Genomic DNA, 19,543 nt, shown 5'->3' with positions numbered 1-19,543 from the left:
CCTGTAAGTCACCACCATGAAAGAAGGGTTAACCTTAATATACAGCTGTAGTCAAATGTCCATTATCTTTTTAAATGAATGCCTCCAAACTCAATCATAAAAAATCTTAAGCAGTCAATCTCAGCAGACTCAGACTTGTTCATAATACTTACAAGAATAGAAAATAAACATGAGCCAATATTAAATAGACATAAGCGCAAAGAAGTAGAAAGGTTTGAGGGTGGTTGTATTTTATTTGTTAAACAAAATGACTTTAAGGCTATACTTGTTGTCCTCCTCTGAGCGAGGGGCCGATGTGCTGGCTCAGCAGGCCAGGAAGCCCCCGTCCACCGGCAGAGAGACCCCGCTCGTCATGCTGCTCTTATCACTGAGCAGGAACAGAATACTGTTCACCACGTCCTCCACCTCTGACCACAGGGGACACATTGAGAAGGATAACACATTCAGGTTTCACTCTGTTAATAAAGTTACAGTTCAAATGCCCACATGCACAAACATGCATTAATGGAGAGGTGTCAGAGTGAAGGGGTTGCTATGGTGATGTGCTCTGGAGCAGTATGTTTGGTCCGTGCAGGGACACAAGCCCCTACTGAGCTGCCCACATGTATGAACCCAGTGCTCTATACACTGCATCATTGCACCTGACAATAAGATTTGTTTTAGATTAAATTGCATTCATGAAAATCAGAATAGTGCAGGTCAGTCTTTGAGTCCATCAGTGAGAACGCGCTACACGTCATCACAAAGAATGTGAACGCAGCTCTCGCTCCACTTATATATAATAAGAGGACGTAATGGGGAGGCTGAATCCACATTCCTGAATCTGAATTAACCATCAACCTTCCACCCTGGTATCCTGGTATGACCTTTGGGAAGAGCCCCCATCCCCCATATGTATTTTGCAAAGAGGAGAATAACCTCAACTTCAAATAGTAGTCCATCATTTTGTAAATGCCTTTTTGCTTCCATTTTGAGAGTGAGATGAGAAGATGGAATGTGTCCAAAGCTGGGGGTTGAGATTGGGTTAGCTTAGATTAGCATAAAGACTGGATGCACTGATACACGCACCGTTCGAAATGGGGGGGGGAGCCAGGGGGAGCTTGGCTCCCCCGAAGAGGGAGGGAGCTCCCCTGAAGGCCGACTTTGAGATAAATAGGGGAGCCCAAAACAATTGTGCATATTTGTGTCACACAGATTAGAAATGTTGAGTTTCTGTAAATAAAAGTTCTTGAAATATTTGTTTTATATTTGTGAATATTTCTGGGTGTTGCCATCTGTAAGTGGCGGCGCTGCATTCTTTATGCTACTGACGTTGCTATGGTTACGGTGGCGATGCCTGAGTGGTATTTGAAATGTTCATATTGATATTTTTTTTACTCTGGCTTTGAGATAAAAAATATGGTAAAACCAAAACAGCCATGCCTCGCAGCTTTTTGATTCACAAGCAAAGAAGCAAAGGAGTCTAGAAATTACAACGTGAACGGAAAACAACTTTTAGTTGGCTGGCTGTAAGTGGCGTTAGGGTCGAGTTTGACAGTTCCTCACCGAGTTGAGTAAAGTTGGTACGATATTGGCAGATTCAGATTTCACAGATCAATAACTCATGAACAAAACGTTGTTCAGACACAAAGTGCGTCTCCAAAGTACCGTGGCAAGGTTGACAACGAACTACAATCACATTTTGATTTTAAAAAAAAGCCAATACGTGCTGTCCTCCAAACTGGACACATTACATCTCTATCCGCGCAGCTGGAGAAGAAACGAGTGCTCAGGGACCGTCTGCAAAGTGCAACTCCGAAAAAAGAGAATACAATAATATTCAATCACTTCACATTTGTATACAGTATATTTCTACCAAACTCACTACACACATCAATAGTTTCCTGTTAGTCATACTACAGTAGAGAGTTTGGAAGAATGTGCTTTTGAATGATTTTGGGGAATATTTATTATGTAAAATCTTCAATAAATATGGTATAATCTTCAATATCTTCACTATTATACAGTGGAGTGCTATCAAACTCACTACACACATCAATAGTCTCCTGTTACTCATACTACAGCAGAGAGTTTGGAAGAATGTGCTTTTGAATAATTTTGGTGAATATTTCTAATGTAAAATCTTCAATAAACATGGCATCATCTTAATAACGTTACTATTATACAGTGTAAATATTCACCAAAATTATTCCAAACCATATTCTTCCAAACTCTCTGCTGTAGTATGACCAACAGGAGACTATTGAGGTGTGTGTTGAGTTTGGTAGAAATATAATAGTAACATTATTGAAGATTATACCATATTTATTGAAGATTTTACATTAGAAATATTCCCCAAAATTATTCAAAAGCACATTCTTCCAAACTATCTGCTGTAGTATGAGCATCAGGAGACTATTGATGTGTTTAGTGAGTTTGGTAGTAATATACTGTATAATAGTGAAGTGATTGAATATTATTGTATTCTCTTTTTCGGTGTTGCACTTTGCAGACGGTCCCTGAGCACTCGTTTCTTCTCCGGCTGCGGAAAGAGACCAATTTAGGCCCCGGCCACACGAGGACGCATACGGTTAAACGCATAGGATTAACGCAAACGCAAAAAAGCTTCCGTCCACACGCAATGTTCACCGGATAGTGTCTGTCCAAAGCTCCAACCGCTGGAGAAGCTGCAGTACATATGCAGGAGCCTGTACGTGGCGCTGTAACTTCCTCCACAAAAGCAGCGAAGAAGCATGGTTGTCATGGTTGCCCTTCTGTTTATTCTCCGCGGTGGGGGGTGGGGGCCGAGGGAACCGGGCAGAGTTTTTCGCCAGTCAACGTGTGTTAAAGTTTAAATCTTCCGGACAAAATTATAAAAGTGCCGGTCTTCTTTGTTATTTATTGAGCTTTAAAACAAATGAATAACGAATCTATATTGTTGAGCATATTTGTATAATATCAGTCATGCTTATGTTCATGTGTATGACATCATAATGTGCCTGAAACGTGGTGATGCTAATGAGCATGCGCAGAAACAATAAACGGCTCTTACTCCAGGGCAAACTCTGAGCGATAGTGGTCGTGTGTTTTTCTGTCCGTTAGCATACTTACACTACTTTAGCTGACTGCAAACGTGGAGACGTCTGCTGAATTATGTCTCACGCAACATAATATAATATAATAATATAATATATGGAGCCTCTCTTTTTCTTCCCTCTCTTCGGACAGCGTCTGTCTCAAGCAGCAGCTGATCCAGTAATGAGTGACCCGGCCGACAGTAAAAATAAACATATTTATAACTAGTTTAGGTAGTTTGAGAGGTAATTAAAATAGCTAAGGGTGATGATCTGACTTGAAGTGTGTGTTTTGCTCCGTTCACCGCTGCATCACAGCGGGAGGAGCTGCAGGTGATCAGAGCTCTCCGTCCTGTCAGATTAGACTTCACTCGCGTTTATGTCCATATCGAGAGAAAGTTAAATAATCTGAATTCAGTGTGCAGTTTACTTTGACGCGGGGGTGAGCAGTAGAGGTGGGGAGAGGCGGGGCTATTGCGTCATCATTATCAGAAAATGATCGTTTAGGGCGTACACACGGAGCCGTTGGACCCCCAGAGCGTTGCGTATGCCGTTCTATCCACCTTGGGAGTGGGACCCGTTATCGTTTCCGCAGTTGTTTGCTGTCATATTCGGTCGTACTCGTGTGGCCGAACGGTCTATATGACACTAAACAGTAACGCAAACGACCGTTTTCGTCCTCGTGTGGCCGGGGCCGTAGTAGCAGGGTGATTTTATAGCAATTGATCCAATCCGCACTGCTGCGCCAGTCAACAGAGCGTGCGTGTGATATATTTAGTAGCAGGATGTGCACTGAAAAATACGGCTCCCCCGAAAGCAAATGGGTAATTCGAACACTGGATACACGTTGTATTTGTCTGTTTGATAGGCAGGTGTTTTAAAACGTTTGACAGAGCAGGCCCTGACTCCAGATATGTCCTTAACATACAAACATGCTCTGATTTACTTTTGTTTATTTATGATTGTTACAACCCCTCCACTCCACTAGGGGTCTATGCCTTTGTGTTCTGCTTGCTGGCTCTTGTTTGTGTTTCAGGTGATCACCCTGATGAGCCACACCTGGGCCGTCATAAAAGGCCAACACCAACCCATACTGCCCTCTCACTCTTCTGTTGAACACGGCCGCGTCTTTGTTTCTGCACATTTTCACACACCCATACACGCAATCATTACTGATAACTGACTTCCACATTTATTAGGTTTCTTTGAAGACCTTTGTTTTTTGTGGTATTGTAAATAAATATGCTTTTTGTTACACTTAACTTGTCTAGTCTCCCATCTTTGTTGCAGCCTATGAGCAAGGCCGTAACAATGATGATAGAGAATACAAAAAAATTGTAGACTTATTCCCCTCATTGTCCCTAATGTTTACACACCATGACAATGCCTGATATATTAACACTAAGACGCATTAGAAAATAAGAACACAAACTACAAAACTCTGAACAATAATTAATTTACTACTAATTTACTCAGTACTTTCCAAAATGTGCTCCATAGTGACAAATGAATACATTAAAACACTCTTATATGTACTTTCTAATGATAACAGAATTATGTAATGTTATAACGATACAACACAAGGCATTCTGCACAATGAGTACATTTGGCTGATACTACTTTTACCAAAACAACATCTTGAACTCAGGACTTTTACTTGTATTTTAAGGCTGTTGTATGGTACTTTTACTCAAGTAGGGAATCTGAGTGCTTATCGTATAATCATGCTGTCATTTACACCCAGCTGCTGTTCTCTAAAGGCCTGGACACACCAAGCCGTCACCAGAGAACTCGCCGACGCTGACGCCGACTGTTGCGTCGGCGTGTTCTCCTGCGTCTTGGCCATGTGTCGCACTGGAACACACCGCAAAGACTTCAGCCGAGCACGTACGAACTGCGCATGCCTGAGTGGCAATAACTCTCCTTACCAGCAGGCGGCGGTAGTGTGTATTAGTCATTCAAAAGAGGCAACAATCGGAAGACAGAGAAGAAGAACAGACTATGTGATATAAACAAACAAATAGCGTGTGCGTTCCATTTTCACTCTTGTCCATCGAAAACATGTTTCGTGCGGTACTGGAGCTATCAGCCATTGGAGTGTTGCTTGTGGAAGACATTCTCAAGCAACGGTTTCGCTTCTAATACACTGATTTGCTCGCTGAACAGCCAATCAGAGTGATTTCTTTGTCCGACTGCCTGTGGCCGGCGCCGGCCGTGCGTCGGCCATGAAAGGCCAAATAAGGCGTGTCACGTGTGTCCGGGCCTTACGAAATCGGCCGTTTTCGTGAGTCGGACGACGAAGCGTGCCCTGTCGCCCAAACTCAATTTGGTGTGTACCGCACCCTCGGCCGTGACACGCCTTATTTGGCCTTTCATGGCCGACGCACGGCCGATTCAACATGTTGAATCGGCCGTGCGTCGGTCACAGGCAGTCGGACAAAGAAATCACTCTGATTGGCTGTTCAGCTAGCGAATCAGTGCATGAGAAGCGAAACGGTTGCTTGAGAATGTCTTCCACAAGCAACACTCCAATGGCTGATAGCTCCAGTACCGCACAAAAAATGTTTTCGATGGACAAGAGTGAAAATGGAACGCACACTCTATTAGTTGTTTGTTTATATACCCAATCTGCAGTGCGCATGTGCGAGGTGGTCTGCCATATAGGCTCTGTGCACAAGATGGCGTCTATCAACTTCCGGCGGCTGGGTGTGCGGCCGAGTACTTCCGGTTTGAGTACAGAGTTTTGACAGCTTGACAGTTTGACAGTTTGTCATGACACACCGAGAGCAAGAATGAGTGGATTTCGGGGTAAAGAAAAGCGATTGGCTTTCCAGCGTGTAAGAAAGTTGGCACGACATTGCTGTGTGCCCCTTTGTACAAATTTGTCCCGTTATCAGAATCAGAATACCTTTATTAGTCCCACAGAGGGGAAATTTGCAGCGTTACAGCAGGAAAGAGCCACAGACAGATTAGTGTTGAATATCTTACATGCGTTAAAAAGTACTAAGTTATAACATAATAAACAATATGCTAAAAAAAAGATTAAAAGTTACATAATTTTCAAAAATACAGATCAAAAACAAATCAAATCCTGTAGCAGTTCTTACGATTTAGCAGCCCGGTATATATTACAGTTATTAAAGATGGCATATGTATATAAAGTATTGCACATAAAGCACATATTGCACATAGTTTGACGGTATTTAACAACAGCAAGTTACACAATGTTATAATCGGGAGATAAGTTTCCATTCATTTCGGCAAGCCTGGACAACAACGATAAAAAGATTTCTTGCTCCCAAACCAATTGTGTATTTCATTACAAAAAGCAGTTATACCATACTATGTTTAGGTACTAATGAATTATTTCCTCAAAACAAACACACACATAAATAACATAGGAAAATACATAATTTAATAAATCCACAATATGATAACATTTTACAGATTAATTTAATAAACTTTTACAAAACATAGGTTGATGTTATATCGGGGGGGAAATACATACTGTATTTAAACATTTCTATTAGTCTCTGCATATTTAAGTAATGCTAGTTTATATAACAGATGAACAGATGTACAATATCCAGAAAGTTTTTGTCATTGAATTGAGTAGTGAGCCATTCGTTTTTTTTTCGTGGTGCGATGTCTGCTGAGAAGTCCTTGTATGCCTCGCTGACTTTGAGGACATCTGGGTCTGGATGCTCCCCCCGCACGGCCTTGTGACATGTACTCCTTTGAACATGTTTATATGATAATTAGGACTTTAAGAAACATTTTACACTCGGACAACAATCACAAAGTTGTAGCAGGCTACATACAATTACTTAGGACAACAGATATTACCTTACACCGTCAGCAACTGTAAACTGCTTTGGCTTAGTGGAAATTAACACCATGTCACTCACTCTGCCTGGTTTCACACCCTATTAATTACACAAAAGAATTGTCAAATTAATTGAAAAGGTCGTTGATGCAACATACTAAATCAGCTCTTGGCACAAAGGAAATACTCATTAAACCGTGGATTGGTTGTGAACACATACTGTACTTACCATGGTTCTTGGCTTGTGCCATCGCTGCTCTGTTTCAGTGCAGCTGAGGACAGGGGGTACGGCAGCCAGGTTGAGTTTGGACGGAGTAGTGTGCGGTCTGGAACAGCAGTGCAACATTGTGGTTTCAGAGTGCTGTTCCAGCTACACAGGAACACTTTGCCACTGCAATCTCCACAGGTGAACAGTTCTTAAAACAAAATGTCAGTCATTTTACATTTAGGACACTGCTTCAATACAACACAGACAAATGAGAAAGCTGAGAGCAGGCTGATTAGGCAAGTAGTAGGTGTGGGAAAAGGCTAAACCATGTCAGGTTGTCACATCACATAAACAGAAGTTCTGCTGTTTGGAATACTGTAATTTAAGGACATTCAAACAGATACGCTTGTATAGTCTGTCTCAGCTCTCTCAATTTATTATCAATCTTATATTATAACTACATAAAATAGTGTTCGTAGAACGTTGAACAGCTTAACATAGATGTAGGGTACAAAAACAGCACTTACCTAACACTGGCCCATACAAATAACTGGACCCTACATGGATTATACTAACCATTCAGTAAAGCACAGCAGCCGTCACAACCAGTTTCTGGGGTTTCCATGAAAGCAGAGACGGTTTTCAACCTCTCTTTAAGAATCTTTGATGAAAGCTAAGTTTGGGTTTAGCTAATGTATTTATCATTTTAAACGAGAGGCTCACAAAACGAAAATAAATCTGTAGCCCCTTCATGCTACACACACATAGCTAGCTACCAGTTGGTGTGAGCAAATGTATTGTCACTATGTAATCTGTTGCAACACGTCAGCTAGCTGGGCTTATTTGAATCCTAAATCACAGGTTACCTACTCTAGCCACATCAAAAGCCCAGAACATGAACCTGATTGAGGCTTTGAACCGATGAACACTTTTTATTTTCCTCCCTACTCTGAGATCGTGAGGCTTTTCATGCTTTCTCATGGACCTGTAACAGCTAGCCCTGATGCTCACTCTCCCTAAAGGTAGATCTTTGTTTGAAACTGTGGGGAATTGGATATCATTCATGTTATCCAAAAAAACGTAATAGTACATAATTAAAACGCTTTACACTGTATCAAGACTGTCAAGTTGTAAAAGTTAGCCAGTAGCTACAGCTTTGTTTGTCACTTACCTTTATAATTGTCGACGTAACTGGATATGTAGCTACATTTTGAAACCTTTTCTCTTTTGCTCCTCGGGGCTGAGCCTGCCGCTTGTACCAGCCGATGTACATCACTGATGTTAACCTTCGGTAGGTCTTGGAGACATCGAGTGTAAAATAGTGCCTATATAATATATATACGCTATCTCTCTCGCTATCTATAGGCTATCTATAGGCTATCTATCGCTCTTCCCTCTACCGCAGACCGGAAGTTTACAACCGCACACTCAATGAACCGGAAGTTGATAGACGCCATCTCGTGCAACTAGCCATTGGACAACTCCGGACGGCAACCCAAGAAGGACACTTGACACAGTGGCTTTTGGCAAAGCAAAAAAATAAAACTCGAGAGGGATGAGTTATTGTTATTACAACGTGACTTCACTATTATTTAACAACTCTTTTTATTGGGTTCTTTTATTTGGGGTTAAGTGCATTGTCAGAATAAGTGAGAAATGGATTGAACTTCTGTTAGACAGCCATCATACTGAATAAATATTTACTGTGAATGTATGCAAAAATGTATGGCATATGGCTTCTCTGTCTTCCGGTTGTTGCCTCTTTTGAATGACGAATACACACTACCGCCGCCTGCTGGTAAGGAGAGTTATTGCCACTCACGCATGCGCAGTTCGTACGTGCTCGGCTGAAGTCTTTGCGGTGTGTTCCAGTGCGACACATGGCCAAGACGCAGGAGAACACGCCGACGCAACAGTCGGCTTCAGCGTCGGCGAGTTCTCTGGTGACTGCTTGGTGTGTCAGGGCCTTTACCTGCGAAGCGGCCCAGGGGGATTCTGGACATCATGGTCTTGGATTTCTCGAGGTCGCTCCAGCCCAGCCGCCCCATGTCCGTCATCACCACTGTGGGGTTCACACTGTTCACACGGATCTGAACACAACACATTCAATCAGAAACATCGTTAAAAACGTATCATCAACACCAGAGACAAATGAAAAGGATTTAACTGTACTTATTTCATATTCTTCATTAATAACCCATAACCTGTAACTCTGGACTGTCATTATGAAACAGACACTATGAAACGCTTGTTTACAATTTAAGAGAAGCATAGGAATAAAATAGAGGTTACACACACATCAAGTGCAGAATAAGTGTTATACAGGGGCTCCTTTCATGAATGATACATCTAATGAACTCAAAAACATTCTAGTGATGTGTTGGTGTGAGTTGACCTGGTAGGGGCCCAGCTCCAGAGCCATCACTTTAGTCAGCATGTCCAGAGCTGCTTTAGAGGCACCTGGACAACGACAGGAAACAGAGACAACAGGACGTTTACTGACCTGCAGAAGAAATTAACACAGGACTGACACCATCTTCATGTATGTGTAGCGGATAGCAGGGTCATTTACGGAGAAAGATCTTTCATTTTATATGTACACATTTTTTGCAAAAGAACATCTTGTGTAAACCTACTTGGCCTTAATCTGATTCTGAATTATGTTTAGCAGTTTATCCACCACTGAAAGCTATTGATTCAATCAGTGACCAGATGAAAGAATTGATCATAACTGTACTGAACGCCTCTATCAGCTACTTGGATTTAAGACCGGAACTCTTCCTCTATCGAGCGCCCCCTGCAGGTGAGTGTTCCACAGCTCTGGACTCACAGTAGACGGCGTGCTCTCTGAGGGCGCGCTGCGACGCCTGGCTGGACACGTTCACGATGGAGCCTCCGGACCCTCGGGCCCTCATACCCCGGCCCACCATCTGACCACAGAGACACACTCTGTTTCAACTGGAGCACACATCCCAACACAAAGGGAATAAAACAGTATGTTGTGGATGTTTTTTATAAAAGGGAAACTTATTGTAGTTGAGACCAAAAGGGCTATAACTCTTACTCCCCGAGTTGTTAGGGCTCTCACATTTTACACATATGTGTCTACTACATATAGCAAGCAATGTTTACAATTTCTCCAGCTTAAAACAATTAATATATTACAGCCAAATATAAGGAGTTCCATTGTGACAAACGGCCCCTTGTATGTTGATACATATAAAACTCAAGAAGAAATTTATTCTAAAACATCTATATGTGTTCATTCAGCACCCACCCACCCACACCCACACACCCACACCCACACCCACACCCACACACACACACAAATTCTCACATTTCACCTAAGGAACTACTCTCCAACCTTGTAAAAGTTACATCGTTCTTACTTCAACCGAACCAGTTTTAATTATAAAAGTAGAAACTTGGTCCAACACATTACTTTCATAGATAAAAATCAATGATTAATCTGCTAAATCTGCTCTCTTCTAGACAATTCACATACACAGTCAGCAGAAAGCGGTCATACTGATCTCATGACTAAGAGTATCCCTGCCTGGTGAAGTGCTGCGGTTAGAGCCAGCAATCCAAAACATGCACTTTCCCCGAAACACAAACCTAAGTTAACAATTAATGTTAATATCAGCAAAACATATACTTAGTAGAGAGCACAAAAGAACAGAATGGAGCCTAGAATGCAGGACATGCAGGTGTAGTGATGAGGATTTAAGGTATTATTGTACCTGGGAGACATGCAGCACCGCTTTCACGTTCACATCGAAGGACCTGGGGATGAAAGACACCTTAAAACAGAACGAACAGAACAGGCTGTACTCTGTCTGCTGCTGCAGCTTCCTGGTTGCAAATAACTAAAGGCACAGTTCAGCACCAAAGCACGAATGCATATTTTCCTCTTAAGAGTTAGTTTCATCTCACTGTCAGGAGCATGAGCCTCTCTCCATGAGTAGATGCATGCTAACATCTGCACGGTGATAGTGTAGAAAGGAAATGGTTCCTCCATGAAACTCCTCACAATCCTGTGCATTTATCCTGAATGACAGGGTCACGATATCTTAAATGAGACATTGCCATTGTTCAGGTATAGGTTTTGCCACTTTGAGTGATACATACATGGTGTCATCTAGTTATATTAAATTGGAAGAAGACAGACATCTCTATCAGTAGTAACTCAAAACAATCTAAAGTCATAAATAGCACTGCGAGGACCAGGAAAACATATATACTTTGTTTTTTGGGGTGAACTGTCACTTTAAAGTATCTTGTAAATGTTCTCACTGGTCGAACTTGTCTGATGTGACCTCCAGAAACGGCTGCAGAGTGGCGCAGGCTGCGTTGTTCACCAGCAGGTCGATGGGGCCCACGTCCTGCAGGGCCGCCTCCGTGGCCCCCCAGTCTGCCAGGTCCACACACACCGGGGTGATGGAGGCACACTGAGGGAGGGGCGGGGGGCGGGGGGGCACAGCAGAGAGGATGGTGCAGAGTAGAGAGAGAAGGAGGAGAAGGAGGAGGAGGGGAACAGCTAGTATTGATCCATACAATTATGAACAGCGTATACAAAATTATCAATCCTGCACTAACCATACATTCTTTTTTTGGGGGGATTTTGCATATACTGACTCACAAGCAGTTTACTGTGATAATCACTTTGTAATGGTTAAAATCGCTTCAGATATTTTCACAAGAAGTACTCTCCTTTTGTGCAGTAATACACTGTATACTGAATATGTCCAGTACAGCAAGTGAGCTTTGTCAATACATAACATCTTTAATTATAATAATGAAAGTAATGCGTGCGAATGCTGTAAACTGTGTACATTTGTTGCTGAATTTAGCTGAAAATGCAGAAAAAGCTGAATATTTTATTAGTTGAATGGTCTCTGTAGCTGCTTTAAGCTACAAAAAGCGTGTTGCTGAACTTAGTGGAAAAATGCAAGGGAAATTATTTGAATCAAAATTGTTACAGCTCAAAAGCATTGCAATGACTTTGTTGATAACTTGAAAGTGAAATGTTAAACTGGAAGAGTAGGAACAATAGTGAAGAAGCTTAATATTTAAAAGAAAAGGTTTAAAAAAGGTATAAACAACTAAATGTATAGCCTCAATGTCCTGAAATAGCTGAATAAGTTAATAGTTGAATGGTTTATAGCTGAAAGTAGGCTGAAGGAGTTAGATATTAAATGTAAGTAGTAGTGAATGAATATTTATTAAGAAGAGAAAAGAAATTAAAAACGCTCTGAAAAGCAGCAGAATATTTTATCTGCAAACTTTTGAACTACAACCATACGTCGCCAATAATGTATAAAATATGTGGAACATGTTGAAGTCAGTATGAAGTCTCCATCAGACAGAAAATATTAGGCTGAGACAGTCTGTTTGTCATTGTTTGTTTCTGTGCAGAGAATCATAACACCCAGGGCCGTCCCTGGCCAATTTGAGGCTCAACGCGAAGTTATATGATGAGGCCCTCTGTTTCGCGAATCGCGAGCGTCGACGGGTGGGGGGGACGGGGAGGGGTCTAGTGGAGCCTCGCAGCGACGAAACCGTGCCGCGCCACACTAATTGAGCTCATTTGAGGCTCCCTCCGCAAGATGAGGCCCCCTCCAAAAGGTGAGGCCCCACGCAGTCTGCGTGATCTTCCTGTAGGGAGGGATGGCCCTGATAACACCTAATCATAACACCTGTGTGTGAGCCCAGAGATCAAAGGTGTCCATGGTTACGACGTTATCAAACACCTGTGTGCAGAGATCAAAGGTTTCCATGGAGAAAGTGTGCTCTGAAAGGAGAGCCTTTCCATTGTTCTGAATGAGAAATAAACCTCTTACATTTCTAACTATAGTTTAAAAACGGTAGCTGCTTTTGGTAAAATGTCAACGCGTGAAGTATGTCAAGGACCCTGAGCATCTGAAGTGTGCTGTTTGTGAACTTTCAGGTCAATAATGTGGCATTTTTGGCAGATTTACTAAAAGGTGTGCAGCTGGTGCTGTGATGAAAGATGACGCTGCATTTACAATGGGCCTTAATGGAGACATGTCGAAAGTTTTTGTCACTTCATGCCCTCAAGAGGCATTTCGCTTAATGTTTTTGTTTCATTTTTTTTATTTTCCAACCTAGGAGAGGTTTTCCTACGTTTTTCATGAAGAATTATGTCTCAGGAGTGTAGGGTTTGGGAATTATGGCAAGTTTAAAAAGAATTTCAAGCACTCCTCCACTCTGTTTTGAGATCAAAGCACTCTAGACTTAACGAGCTGCTCAATACACACATGTTAAAATCTGACGAAAGCCTCTTTACCAAGCTCCAAACTGAGTTAAATATCTCAAAAAGTGTAAAAGATATCAAAAACAATGCTATAAATAGCATTCGCACAAATAAGAAGAAGATGATTAAAGATTTGAAGAACTATAGTGGAATGCTATTGCACAGCATTCGCACTAATTATAGATTCATTCTGAACTAAACATGATGGTGCCTAACGACAGCCAAAGTCTGTTTTAGATGATGAAACCCAAATGAAAAGCCACATTGTGATGATGTCATTGCACAGTGTTTTAACTGGTATATTCCTCAGTGAGAGAAGGTGTACCTCCTGCAGCAGGCTGTGGAGGTCGGCCTGTGTGCGTGTTACCGCGGTGACCTTTGCCCCGCAGCGTGCCAGAGCCAGAGCAGTGGCCCTGCCGATCCCTGAGACAAAACATCCAGAAACACAAAGGGTGATTACACACACACACACACACACACACACACACACACACACACACACACACACACACACACACACACACACACACACACACACACACACACACACACACACACACACACACACACACACACACACACACACACACACACACACACACACACACACACACACACACACACACCTCAGGCTTTACCCCTCTGCGCTCCAGACAAAGCATTGTTATATTCCATTTTCTCTCTCAGACAATGTGCAAATTCATCACACGCCTTCATCAGATCTGAGGTTCACATGTGATCTCATTATAGAGTTTTTAGCATTTGAACAAAAAGGATGGAGGGCAAACTATCAGGGATTGAAAGTTGACATTGAGTGGCAAGTAAAATGTAGGCTTTAAATATGACTGCTTGGGGTTGGACAAATTTTAAAACCTTTGGATTTTTCCAAAATACGTTTTTCTTTTCACTTTTAAAACATTAGAAACAAAGCCCATTAACAAAAGAAAGTGTGCAAAAGAAATACAAATAAAATAGTGCAAGAGAATGATACACAATACAGCAAGCAACATGCAGAAATAAGTAAACCTGATTAAGCATAACAGCATTTGCCTCCATTCGTTGTACGAGTGGAGGCAGTAGAGTTCACAAGTAACTAGAGGGAGTGTCCTGATTTTACTAATTGACTAGTTTAACACACTTTCTAAAACATGTCAACTAGTTATGCAAAATGTAAACTACTTACATGTTTAGCCATTTTTACCTTACTAAAAACGAATGAGGCTAAAAAAATTCTAGTAGCAATAGTTAATAAAGTAGAACAGAGTTTAACTAGTGAATGTGTCAGCACTTTCCTTGTTGTTCTGAGTTTGAATCCTCATGGTTTATTGGACTTATTGTAAGACACTTTGGATATAAGCGTCAGCCAAATGTAATGTAATGTAGTTGAACTAGTGACATTCATACTCGTCACTAACCTCACACTACTTTTGGTTCTTTTAACATTGCTGGTTAACTAGTGAGGCCAAAAGTGTTCACTAGATAAACTAGTGAAAGCCAAAATGCTCACTATTGTATTTACACTAGTTCAATTACAGTGGCGAGCTGTCAGGGCCCTCTAGGCCCTCTGTGAGGGCCTAAGTCAAGATATTCTAAAAAATATTATTTGAAAACATTAAAAAAAAAAATCATTAGTTTTACCAAAATAACTTGATTTAAAATTGTATTTAAAATAACATTTCCAAAGAAATAAATCCTTCGAATCTGCCTGTTAAGTTTCTGTTGGAATGTGAAGGGTTAAATGCCGTCTCTGCAAGTTATGTTAAGACGGGAGAGCTTGTTGGTCCCTCTGTAGATTCACAGAGGGCCCGCTATAGTAACTCAATGAGAGAGTAATGTCAAATGACAGTACAATTGACCAATCATATCTTCCCTCTAAATGGGTTGGCTTTATTTTCGCAGACTTTATGACAAGTTCCGACCGCTGTGAGGTTTATACATGTCTATAAAGTGGTGCAGTGATGCGTCCTAAAACCCGGAAGTAAGCTGCGCTCGGGTTCCCTCGACAAAAAAGCAATGGGATTTCTCCATAGGGTTTTGGAAAATAGCTCGAAATAAGGTCTGTGGAACGAACCTGTTAAATAAATGCACGTTTTTGTCAGAGGGCCTAGGTATAAAAGTCACGGCTCGCCACTGTTCAATTAAAAGCTAATGAGTAGGTGGGATGAAATTGAGATATAAGCAGTGCTTGAATTGGGCCGGTACTCACCGGTACGCAGTACCGGCACTTCTGATTTTTACCCATGTGGTACCGGCATTTTACTGAGTACCGGCACATATACGTATATATTGTAAACACAACGCAGCGCAAATGTGGGTCGGACTCTGCCTCACAGAGGGTGACTGGCTGTCTACATGACGTGGCCTGCCGACATTGCCACTTTCATACAGATCATACTAATGCCCTCGATTGGTCTCTGTGTGTCATTCAAGCTCGGGAGGGTGTGTGTTGGTGTATGTGTGGCGCGAGCGAGCGAGAAAGCGCGCGCACCGGTTACGTGTATTGTTGTTAGCATCTGGTGCTAGCTAGCTGCGCTAACGGATATAATGAGCTGTTTCAACAACAAGGTGGAGGAAGAGTCCTTTGCTGTCAGACTGAGAGGCTGAAAACTACAGCTCTGGTGAGGTAAATTACTCTCTGAGTCTAGATAGTTAACTTAGTTTAAGTTATCTCAGTGGGTCTCAAACGGTTCGGTCACCATTTATGTAAACACATATTTCCATTTGAGGGGGTAGTGATTAGTCAAATATGCATGAATAATACAAACAAAATGTTAACTAGGTGAAAAAAGGTAAGATAAACTTGTTGAGAGCTAAAACTAGTCTTTGCTGTTGCCTCAAAGAGGAGCAGGGGGGAGAGGAGGGAGACAGGAGAGGCCGATTCAGGAGCCCAGACACACTCACAACTATAAATGAACCAAAAACAAATAAATAAACAAGTTTCAATGTTTTTTCATATTGGATATTGTATGTTATTGGTTATGGCCATGTACTTATGATTTTATGATTATTTAAATGTATACATTTTTGTTTCATATGGGTGTAGTCTCTTTATTTCCCCCTCAAAATGCACCAGATTGATGCATTTAAGTCCAACATTTAAAAAAAATCTTACCCCCCTATAGGATTTGAGGCCCGGCCCCACTGTTCCCAAATAGATTTGCAATTTTTTTTTAAATAGTAAACCATCTCCATATGTTTCTTTTTGGGTAGTAGATTTAAACTAGAGGGCTATCACTTTGTGCAGCAACGCTATTGACAAATAAATCCAGCAAAATGGCACAAAAAACTGGTAGTGGCCTCAGGGACGAGGAGTCATTTAACCAGCCAATAGGAATCAAGCTTTACTTTCTTTTATATCCATAAAGAAAAAGTAAATCTGTTTACAGTTGTTTCCTTATGGATGTTGAGAGGTATCCATATATCTCTTCATTTTGCTCTCAAAGTGCACCAGATTGATGCATCTAACTTCAATATTTAAAAAATATGTTCCCGGGGGAGCATGCCCCCGGACCCCCCTAGGCTAGAGGGTGTCAGGTCCACTCCCCACTTATAAAAATAGCACTTTACCACTGCACCCCCTCTAATCTCAGATGCACCCTGAGTCATTTTGTTTAAGTACAGTGAGCCTTTCTAAAATATACAGTAAAGAGATAAACCCACCAGCATTATAGGATATACTATGACTTTGTGCCAAATACTTGTTGCTGATTTAGAGTACTGGCACCTTTTTTATTCCAATTCAAGCACTGGATATAAGGCTTCCCCAAAAAATGTTTTTATCCCAGTACACCATCGCCCTGATAAGTATGTTTAATTAATGTTGTTAATATGCCTAGATTGCCTACTCTCAAAGTCATGTATTATATTATTGAGTCAATAATATAATACATTAACCGTGCTTTACCTGAACCTCATCATGACACTAGAGAGCACGGCAGGATTGTAATTTCCTGTGTTCAGTGAATTTAACAGAGGCAAGGCACCAGACCAACCAGAGAGTTGAATGGAAATAAACATCTGTCTTATTGGCTGACAGGTACCTATCCTGTGAGCTGTGACAATGTTTAAAATAAACTGTCAGTCTGACTCAGAGTTTTTGAAGATGGACATAAGAACATTTGTTCTTAAAAAAGACGACAATTCTCAAGTGGTGGCTCACACAACAACCCCAGAGCCACCACTTGAGCCAGGTAAACAAGGTATGTAAATGTCAGTAAACTTCCATGTTAAGCGAAGCTGTAAGCAAAGCATAAACTACAGCTACGTTGCCATTACTTTGAATCGCGGGGGTAAGCTAAACCATTAGCAAGTAGCTATAGCTAGCCAGATATATTAAATAAACACTTTGTCATACAATCTAAATGTTATATTTTTTAGCATTACCTGGTGATTTCAAAGAAAGCTCTCTGGGAAATGTTGACTTACTGTTCGACATGAAGCTACCTTACAGTACACAGTTGATCCGGAGTCCTGTCAGTTAAAGTGTTTCACAGTTAGCTTAGCTAAGCATCAACCTAGCACTGAAATATATGGATGTTATGTGACAGTATTTCTGAGAAAAAGTCAGCTGAAATGGTGGCATAGTTGCCACTGCTTTACGTGTCGACAGCATGTTTGAACGTATTTGCAGCAGTAAATGTAATGTGGCTGTTTGGCCACTGACGTTGCCATAACAACACCTACATTTAAATGTGCAACATCTTTCTGTGACAGATTTTTGCATGAAATTTGAATTCTTCTGAATGATATTCCTATTGACAGTTAATTTCTATGTGAACATTATGAGATGGACAGCCAGAGAGAATAAATGAAAAACAGTTATGAAATACTATATGACAAAACAAGAATACAGTTTAAAAGGGGGGAGATTTGTAAAATATCCATAAAGAAAAATCTGTTTACAGTTCTGTTTTTTGCAAAATTAATAGATCTATGGATACATCTCTCAACACTGGGTGTTGAGAGATGTATCCAGATGTATCCATAATTATTTTTGCTCTGTTATTTATACAATATGTGTTCTTATGCTAACATCATAAGACAAAAATTGGTTCCGTGTTGTGTGTAGTGAGAACACGCTATTTTGAGGGGGGCCCCCAAGCCAAAGTTTGCTTAGGGCCCCCAAAAGTTTAGGGCCAGCCCTGGGCTTCCCATTGGCTCTCAAGTTCGAAATAAATATGATTTCCTCATGTACCACACTACTTCTAGTTCAGTCCAGAGGGCCACTAGTGTCAACAAGCTGACCAGTCTGGATTTTGGTGCTACTTGTAAGAACCTTAGTCGGAAAATAGTTCTACTGTTTGCTAAAAAACGAGTGACTAACTCGACATAATGCCAAACTAATGTGACCAGATGTCTAACTACTGCTAACAGAGAGCTAACTAGTGTAGCAACCTGCTCTCATATGAAGTATATGGAGTAAATATGAAAACAGCATGCCATAAAGTGATGCTTAAAGCACTGTAAACGTCTTCTGTGTCTTGTTTGTTGTGTATTGTGTGTAGCCCTTGCGTTCACCTTTTCCTGCTCCGGTCACTAAAGCTCTTTTGCCCGCAAAGGAGATGTCCATGGTGGGTGAAGTCCTCCGAGATCAGCTACAGTGATCAAACACAGGAAACACACATTACAGACTGAAGAGTCACGTGACTTCATGTGTACTCAGGACGGATCGAAGTTTTCTTCCTTTATGTTACAACTAAATCAGCCACACGCATTCCCGGCTTCCTGACCTTTGATAACGTGTGTGTTGAGGTTAGAAACATCGGAAGTGCTCACCGGCGCTGCGGCAGAAGGGGCTCTGTGTCCGACTGCAGGCTGCAGGAAGCTGCCGCTGCTCTGGAGGCTCAAACATTAACACAGTTAATTTGTTCCAGGTCAGGGGCCTCATTTATAAAGGGATATACGTACGGCAGTTTCTACGCATGTTTGCGATTTATAAAATACTAACTTGACGGGAAAACGTGCGGTCCTCCACGCAAACTCTAACCCATGCGTACGCACTAAGCACAAAAACGGGATAGAGACGAGAAACTGGAACAGAAGGAAGAATGGAGAGAAATATGTGGAAATAATACCATAAATAAAATGTTACCTCTCATTTATCATAAATGAAGAATTCATTTTCAAAGATTGATCCTAAAATGATTTAAGACTCCTGAGTGCACACAAAAACATAACTG

The 19,543-nt window shown here is 41.3% G+C and overlaps 1 protein-coding gene across 9 annotated transcripts; it reads right to left on the bottom strand.

The window, feature by feature from the left end:
* Window positions 1–213: 213 nt before the first annotated feature.
* dcxr (dicarbonyl/L-xylulose reductase) lies at window positions 214–19,281 on the bottom strand. Of its 9 annotated transcripts, none has more exons than XR_013804096.1 (12): window positions 19,140–19,200; window positions 18,882–18,958; window positions 17,790–17,834; window positions 13,690–13,787; window positions 11,384–11,538; window positions 10,831–10,873; window positions 9,918–10,017; window positions 9,483–9,547; window positions 9,060–9,177; window positions 7,109–7,295; window positions 6,900–6,979; window positions 5,944–6,788 (listed from the first exon to the last, which is right to left on the bottom strand). XR_013804096.1 is itself a non-coding variant. In XM_079659784.1 (9 exons), exons 2-9 carry the CDS (start codon window positions 18,931–18,933, stop codon window positions 304–306), a joined length of 735 nt encoding a protein of 244 aa, XP_079515910.1. In that variant the 5' UTR covers window positions 18,934–18,958; window positions 19,094–19,226; the 3' UTR covers window positions 214–303. The 9 variants fall into 9 exon arrangements, 1 of the variants encoding a protein (XP_079515910.1); XR_013804097.1 differs by having other exon boundaries at window positions 19,094–19,155; XR_013804090.1 differs by lacking the exon at window positions 17,790–17,834 and having other exon boundaries at window positions 19,140–19,281.
* Window positions 19,282–19,543: the final 262 nt, after the last annotated feature.

Source organism: Notothenia rossii, assembly GCF_949606895.1.
Source record: "Notothenia rossii genome assembly, chromosome: 11".
NCBI lineage: Eukaryota > Metazoa > Chordata > Actinopteri > Perciformes > Nototheniidae > Notothenia > Notothenia rossii.
Note: the sequence above shows the minus strand (reverse complement) of the source record. Positions and strands in the feature narration are given on the sequence as shown.

Bases quoted from the DNA above. Each gene is read 5' to 3' on its own strand.
- dcxr (XM_079659784.1), bottom strand. From the start codon at position 18,933: ATGGACATCTCCTTTGCGGGCAAAAGAGCTTTAGTGACCGGAGCAGGA. The intron at 10,874-11,383 runs GTGAGAACATTT...TTTCATCCCCAG, and splicing joins ACATCAGACAAGTTCGACCA to GTCCTTCGATGTGAACGTGA. The intron at 10,018-10,830 runs GTACAATAATAC...CTCTGTGGTCAG, and splicing joins CGGTGCTGCATGTCTCCCAG to ATGGTGGGCCGGGGTATGAG.